Source organism: Cavia porcellus, unplaced genomic scaffold, assembly GCF_034190915.1.
Source record: "Cavia porcellus strain 051 isolate PalLab524CR breed Dunkin Hartley unplaced genomic scaffold, mCavPor4.1 scaffold_5, whole genome shotgun sequence".
Lineage (NCBI taxonomy): Eukaryota > Metazoa > Chordata > Mammalia > Rodentia > Caviidae > Cavia > Cavia porcellus.
Window position 1 is genome coordinate 72,340,967 of NW_026947488.1, and position 7,681 is coordinate 72,348,647.

At 50.6% G+C, this 7,681-nt stretch overlaps 1 protein-coding gene across 1 annotated transcript; it reads left to right on the plus strand.

Annotated features, from left to right (window-relative positions):
• Positions 1–1,293: 1,293 nt before the first annotated feature.
• Zic1 (Zic family member 1) lies at positions 1,294–6,755 on the plus strand. The gene is made up of 3 exons (XM_063249157.1): positions 1,294–3,377; positions 4,767–4,930; positions 5,545–6,755. Exons 1-3 carry the CDS (start codon positions 2,396–2,398, stop codon positions 5,740–5,742), a joined length of 1,344 nt encoding a protein of 447 aa, XP_063105227.1. The 5' UTR covers positions 1,294–2,395; the 3' UTR covers positions 5,743–6,755.
• Positions 6,756–7,681: the final 926 nt, after the last annotated feature.

Consider the following 7,681-nt stretch of genomic DNA (forward strand, 5'->3'; position numbering starts at 1 on the left):
AATAGACTTTGCGCTGGGCAAAGACAGGTTAATCGAGGGCCGCATCGCGAAAACAAGCGAGTGTTGTATGTTTGCACTGAATCCAAATGTCTGCATTTTCCTAACTAAATCAAAGGGAGTGTTATTTCTTTTTCTGCTCACTCATCTGAAGGTAAGTAAATTTTCTCTGGCGATCAAAAGCCCGGTCGGCAACAAAGACCGCGCCCGCTTTTTCCACCGTCCTGGTGTGGCGAGTTGCGGAATTTCAATAACTGTGACAAGGGTGACTGATTTGTGAACTAGAAAAGGTTTGAATGTCACAAAATTTACATTGGTCCTATCTATCGAGGATTTAAATACCAAAAAAGTATTCGAGGGATCTCTAGGGAGCTTTGGGTAGCCCAGAGAAACAATGGCGCGTTGGGAAATTTACAGTTTTACCTGAATGAAAGGGGCCCGGGATGGGAACAGGAGTGCAGAGGGAGGGGGGTTAGTCTGGCAGTTAAGAGAAAGGGGGAGAGTGGGAGACAGAGACGGACAGAGAGAGAGAGAGAGAGAGAGAGAGAGAGCTTGGGAGAGAGATTTCCCTTAAAAAAGAAAAAGGCCAAATCAACAAACCACAATAACCCAGAGAGTTAAGAACTCTCTAGCCCACCTGTGTCGGGGAGCTGGGGGGGGGGTGCTTGCAAAAAGCCTGACTGTTTGATAAAAGTAAGAGACATTGAGGCTACCGGTTACATGAGAGATAATATTTCTAGTTAGGAGAGTAGAGTTCTCCAGTGTTCCCGAGATCTTAAATTATAAACAGGAAAAGGACCAGGCAAGAAGGAACCTGACTTCAAAAGTAGCGAATAACAAAAGCTTCCTTGGCTGCCCTTGAAGGGGGAAAAGGGAAAAAGAAAGAAAAGAAAGTTGCTGAATCGGGACATTCTGGAAGTGCCTTTGCTGTGTTTACCAGCCCGGTCCACGCCTCCAGCATTCAGAGAAGCCTGAAGTCTCTACTCTCTAATCGTTCGGCGGTTGGGAAGGGCCAGGGGGGTTGGAGAAAGAGGAAGAGAGAGAGAGAGACAGAGAGAGAGAGAGAGAGAGAGAGAGAGAGAGAGAGAGAGAGAGAGAGAGAGAGACAGGAGAGAGAGAGAAAGACAGAGAGAGAGAGAGAGAGAGAGAGAGAGAGAGAGAGAGAGAGAGAGAAGGGAGAGGGAAAAAGAAAACGGAGAGGGAAAAAAGAGAGGAGAGAGGAGAGAAAAGAGAAGAGAAAGAAGAGAGAAGAGAGGAGGGAAGCGGAGACGGAGAGAAAGAGGGAAAGGGAAAAGAGGGAGAAAAAGAGATGACTATGAGAAGGAAAAAGAATCTTGGCTAAAAAAAAAAATTGCGTGAGAAGAGGGCAAAAAATTTGGCTAAAAAAAAAAAAAAAAGTTGCTACTCCTGGCAGCTCTGTTTGTCAAAAGGGGATGTCAAGCGCTTTACAATACCTGGGATTGATGAGGCGGGCGGGCCAATGAGCTGCGCGCGGCGCCTCGGCGCGCCCTCCGTTGGCGCGGCGACTGCGGGCGGGGGGAGCGAGGGCGCACCAATCAGCGCCTGCGTCGACAGCACGTGACGCCTCCCCCTGCTCCCATTCATCAAGGGGGGGACGGTGTCGTCCTTTCAATTCATTTATCTGCAGGAATGATTGCTGCTATCAGTCTCGCGCTCACCGCCCGGCTGAGGAGGTGAAAGTTTCTCCCCAGGAAGATAAACCGCAAAAGACAATATTGTGCATGATTTGCGCCTTTTCTTTGCCTTTTTCTCCCCCCACCCTTTTTTTGCAAAAAGCTGAGAAGGAAAAAAGGAGAGTGAAAGAGCGAAGAGGCGAGCCTGAGCGAAAGCAGAGAGAGAGAGAGAGAGAGAGAGAGAGAGAGAGAGAGAGAGAGAGAGAAGAGAGGGAAGAAAGGACGAGGGGTAGTGGAGAAGTGAGGAGGGGCGCGCGGCGCGCGGCGGAGAGCGGGCTCGGGCAGTCGTGGCCGGCGCTCGCATTCCTCTATGCCACAAATCCGGGAGGAAGTTTTTTGGGGGGGCTGAGATGTTGCATGCTTTTCCCCGGGCAGCCTTGACGCGAGGCCCTCTCGGCAGAGACTGAGCGGCGAGAAAGTGCGAGCCGGGGCGGCGGGGTTTGCGCGGCGGGCGCCGGAGCCCGCCCGACTCGCTGCTCGCCGCCGTCCGGCTTCCCGGAGCTCGGCCGGGAGGGCGCCCGGACGCGCCGCGCCGCTGCCTGCAGGCTGAGACTTCACTAGGTGGGTCGGCTCCCCCTCCCTCCTCCTCTTCTTCCTCCTCTTCCTCCGCCTCTGTTCCTCCTCCTCCTCCTCCCGATTTTCCCTCCTCGGCTGGCGAGGGTGGGGGGGGCGGGGGAGGACAGGGCTTGCCCGGAGCAGCCACGATGCTCCTGGACGCCGGCCCCCAGTATCCCGCGATCGGTGTGACCACCTTTGGCGCGTCCCGCCACCACTCGGCGGGCGACGTGGCCGAGCGAGACGTGGGCCTGGGCATCAACCCGTTCGCCGACGGCATGGGCGCCTTCAAGCTGAACCCCAGCTCGCACGAGCTGGCCTCGGCCGGACAGACGGCCTTCACGTCGCAGGCGCCCGGCTACGCGGCTGCTGCGGCCCTCGGCCATCACCACCACCCGGGCCACGTCGGCTCCTATTCCAGCGCAGCTTTCAATTCAACGCGGGACTTTCTGTTCCGCAACCGGGGCTTCGGCGACGCGGCCGCGGCGGCCAGCGCACAGCACAGCCTCTTCGCTGCTTCTGCCGGCGGCTTTGGGGGCCCACACGGCCATACGGACGCCGCGGGCCACCTCCTTTTTCCCGGGCTTCACGAGCAGGCGGCGGGCCACGCGTCACCCAACGTGGTCAACGGGCAGATGCGGCTTGGTTTCTCGGGGGACATGTACCCGCGGCCGGAGCAGTACGGCCAGGTGACCAGCCCGCGCTCCGAGCACTATGCAGCGCCGCAGCTGCACGGCTACGGGCCCATGAACGTGAACATGGCCGCGCACCACGGCGCCGGCGCTTTCTTCCGCTACATGCGCCAACCCATCAAGCAAGAGCTCATCTGTAAGTGGATCGAGCCGGAGCAGCTGGCCAACCCCAAAAAGTCGTGCAACAAAACTTTCAGCACCATGCATGAGCTGGTCACGCACGTCACTGTGGAGCACGTCGGCGGCCCGGAGCAGAGTAACCACATCTGCTTCTGGGAGGAGTGTCCACGCGAGGGCAAGCCCTTCAAAGCCAAATACAAACTGGTCAACCACATCCGTGTGCACACGGGCGAAAAACCTTTCCCCTGCCCCTTCCCTGGCTGCGGCAAGGTCTTCGCGCGCTCGGAGAATCTAAAGATCCACAAAAGGACGCACACAGGTACGGAAACTGCTGTAAAACACCCTTCCCCATCCTGGGCTTGAGACCCGAAATCAGCGGCTGGGACCCACAAACCCAACCTCAGTAGGGTCTGAGGGTCAGATCCGGCAGACAGGCAGAGGAAGTGTGTGCTGATTTTAGTTCCGGGGCTTGAAATTTTTGAAAAACAGGGCAGCGAACTTGAAGGATCGGGGTTATAGATTTTTAAAATGAGACATAAAAGGACTCTGTAGAACAGGAAAGCAGGCTAAGCTTGGCAGAGCTCTTTACACACTGGAAGCTGGGCGAGGTGGCAGGCTCTCGGCCCTGCGGAGGCTTCAGCCACTCCAGCTGCAGACAAACTAAACGCTTGTGTGTGGTCAGCACCGTTCTCCACGACTCTTAGGACTGTTGAAAGAAAGGGTGAAAGAAGTTGAGGAGATAGGGTTAAAGGGACACAGAAAAGTATAAAACAGAAAAAGACCAAAAGAAAAGGGGTGGGGTGATGGAAAGAAGTCCAGTAATTTGGAACTGAGGGAGTTTTTATAGGTTTCTGTATGTATGAAAAACCCCAATTTTAAGTGGTGTTGAGACAGGGCTTGAAGGATGAGAAGTCCTTTTTGTCATGTAGAGTGCATGGGGGATGTTTTTAAAACACTGGGTACCCGCCTTGGCCTTTCAAAATAAAGCAGGTGGAGAGCTGTTTAAAAAAAACAAAACAAACAAACAAAAAAAAGATCATGGTAACTTGGAGCTACAGCCTAGGATGAGCAAAACCTTCAGGCCCCTTGCACCGAAGAGGTGGGGAAAACGGCCTCCTTCTCTGTTTGGGTCTGTATGAGTGAGGTCCTAGAATGGGGCATTTGGAACTTTCTCTTCAAAGTCTGAGTCAGGAATTTGTGGCGCCTAAAGTGTGAATGTTTGTAGGGGGTCGAGTGGGGGAGGTGTGGAGGGGGTGCAGAGCTTCAGGGAGGAGGTGAGGGGAGGAGAGAAGAGCAGCTCCGCAGAAGAATCCAGCCTGAAATAAAACTAGAAACCAGGAGCTAGTTAGAAGCCACCCTAGAAGTCCTGTGTATAGTTTAGCCCTGGGCAGGAAAATCAGCATCTAGACCTGCTACCATCCTGGAAGGTAAAAATCTACCACTACTTCAATTATTGTCACCGATTCAACCTAAAAAATACAATGTAGGTATGATAGTATTAGAAATTGCTTAGATATTTGTGTCTCACTGCAGGTGAATATATGGAAGCCTCAGTCTTATAACCTTGCAAAATGCTAATTCCTAGCTACTGCCTTTTTGTTATGCATTATGCATTATTATTAGTATTATTATTTTCCCGTTTAAGCTTTAGAAAACGGCCCGGTGGTTTGTTTTAATAAACCCCTCTCTTTCTCGCCTTTCGCACTAGGGGAGAAGCCCTTCAAGTGCGAGTTCGAGGGCTGCGACCGGCGCTTTGCTAACAGCAGCGACCGCAAGAAGCACATGCACGTGCACACGAGTGACAAACCCTATCTCTGCAAGATGTGCGACAAGTCCTACACGCACCCCAGCTCCCTGCGCAAACACATGAAGGTAATCACCGCGCTCTCGCCGCCGGCCTACCGGGCGGAAGCCCTCTGTGCGCTCGGGCCGGGATCAGGTGGCCAAGGGCACCTGGGCGGCAGCAGGAGTTAGAGGAGGCTGGAAAGCCCAGCTCCACGCCGCTGATGGGGCTGGGCAGGGACTGGAAAAGGCCTTGGGTGCTTTTCAATTCACTGTTTCATAAAACGAATAAAAAGAAGGGAGCGCTCAGCAGAGACCGAAGATGAATTTGGCTCAGAGCTGGGGAGCCTGGGCTGCAAGCGCGCTGGGGCGCAGCAGTGGCTGCCGCCATTACGCCTGGCAGCTCGGAGTCCAGGAGTTGGGGTCTTGCGCCCACACTGAGCACTTGCTCCCGTAAAGCTGGGCGAGCGAAGTTGAGGGGGCGAACCATGCCAGGCTCTGGCCTCCTTCCTCCCAAGCCTTTTTGCTTTTGCGCGCGCCAGCGACGCTGTCCTTCCCCGGAGCGCAGCCAGTGCAGCAGGGCCTGGAGGGGGAACCAGACGCGGCTCCGGCGCGGGGAGGGGACGGGGACCGGGTCCTGGAGGAGGGGGAGGGCCTCCGAGCCGGCTCTTTATCTCCGTAAAAACGCAACTTTATTCCCACAGGTCCACGAATCCTCCTCGCAGGGCTCGCAGCCTTCGCCTGCCGCCAGCTCGGGCTATGAGTCCTCCACGCCGCCCACCATCGTGTCTCCCTCCACAGACAACCCGGCCACCAGCTCCCTGTCGCCCTCCTCCTCCGCAGTGCACCACACAGCCGGCCACAGCGCGCTCTCCTCCAATTTTAACGAATGGTACGTTTAAAATCAGAAACAAAACACCGAACAAAACACTATTTAAGAGACTGAGCACACGCGTAGATACATTATTGAAAGAGCCCTGCGAAGCAGAGCAGCACCCCCGACACACAGACCCGCGATCCCATTTTGTTTTAATAGACCCAGGACCGAGTAAGAGAGGAAGCATCAAACCTTCTTAAAATGTATCACTTTTTTGCATTATTATTTTTTCTTTTCTTTTTTTTTGGCAAAGGCTTGGCAGCCGAGGTGCGGGAGGGGGGTCGGGAAGGAAGAGGCCGCCTGACCAAATGCCGCCAGCCCCCAGGGCCAATTTCTTGTTAGATTGGAACAGGCTTTCTGGGGACTCGGCTTTTTTTTTTTTTTTTTTTTTTTATTTGCTTTCTTGTAAATACAGAATTATTAGCTTAAAACTGTTCTGTTGGATTCTGTAAATAGTTCTCTCTCGGTTGGAGCGGGTGGGTGGGATTGTGGCGTTATGGTCTTTGCATTGGGGAGGGGGAGGGGAGGGGTGGGGGAGGGCGGGGGAGGGGTGGGCGGCCCAAAGCCAACTGTTTGTACTGAATGGCAAGAATGTTCTAGTAAATGTGTACCAAAATGTGAATTACTTTGTACGATTACAGTCTCCACGTCGACCTAACAGAATATTATTGGTATTAATGTGCTTTTTTTGTATAAAGTGCAAACATTTCGTCCCAAAGTCTAAGTACTTTAGTGCAGTAAAATGTTGTTTCATGTCCTGTCAAGAATTCGTATAGCCTGGATCTGCGTGTCAAACTGTTCCATTTGTTTATGTAAAGTGATATTAAAAAGATATAAACTATAACTGTCCGTTGCTTTTGGCAAAAGATACCACATATGTATATAATTCCTAGTTTCCATATTTATCCGCATGTAAAGGGCCGGTTTATCCATGTTACAGCTATTCAGTATTTATGGCTAGAAAAACTCGTATGTACACTTTAGTTTCCAGAACTGTTTGGTAACCTTTCGTACATTATTAAAGATTCTTAAATCTAAGCGATTGTGGTAGGAATTTCTTCTTCACGCTCCCTCACCCCTCAGCAACCTGCTGCCTCTTCTGCCACTCTTAGGGTTCTTTAGAAAAGCTCTCCAGTCTCTCTTCCTTCCCTTTCTGTCACTGTAGGTCATATAAATTTGATAAATGAACGCTACCCTGCTGGTTCTCCGAGAGGGTGTAATTAGTATTTATATCAAAATTTATGAAACAAATTTTCGGCCGCAGTATAATTTAAATGACCTTTGCAGACGTAGAATAACAACCATAAAAATAACAGAAATAGATTGCACAGGCAACATCAATATTAATGTAGGGGAATTGTTGGAAGCTCTGGGGCTCGTTCTGCAATGTTGCAAAAGAACTTGTAGCCATGGGCTCTGCTGTCCCCCAAATTCAGCTCCTGAGTCTGAAACTGGTTTGCAAATTTACAATTTTAAATTGCTGTCTTCAATTAAACCATTTATGTCTATAACTGATTTTCAGGAAGTCCATGCATCCTATTCTGGGCCTTCATATATATATATATATATATATATATATATATATATATATATATGTAAATTTCCATAAAGCGTTTCACTTATGTTTTTTCAAACATGATGCTAATTTAAATTAATTACTTCCTGTGATATGTTATTATTCCTATAATTTTGCTACTGTTATTAGTTCTTTCAAAAATACATCTAGAGAAGAGAACTATTTTATGTAATTTGATTATCTTTCTATCTCTTTTATTTATTTCTCATTTACTTAAGAAATTCGTTCCATTGGCTGGCGTTGATACAGTAAATTTGTAAATGAGGAGACAATATAAAAAATCTAAATTACTTGTGCTTAATGACTGTAGCAGAACGCCTTTTCTCTAAATCAGATTGTCTTTCTTGCAGTTTAGTTTGATAGATTTGCAAGCTATGCTGCTTCCATG

What these genes read in the sequence shown, in the direction of transcription:
- Zic1 (XM_063249157.1), top strand. Translation starts at nt 2,396, where the DNA reads ATGCTCCTGGACGCCGGCCCCCAGTATCCCGCGATCGGTGTGACCACC. An exon ending in CCACAAAAGGACGCACACAG is followed by an intron (nt 3,378 to 4,766) that starts GTACGGAAACTG and finishes CTTTCGCACTAG; the next exon opens with GGGAGAAGCCCTTCAAGTGC. An exon ending in CCCTGCGCAAACACATGAAG is followed by an intron (nt 4,931 to 5,544) that starts GTAATCACCGCG and finishes TTATTCCCACAG; the next exon opens with GTCCACGAATCCTCCTCGCA.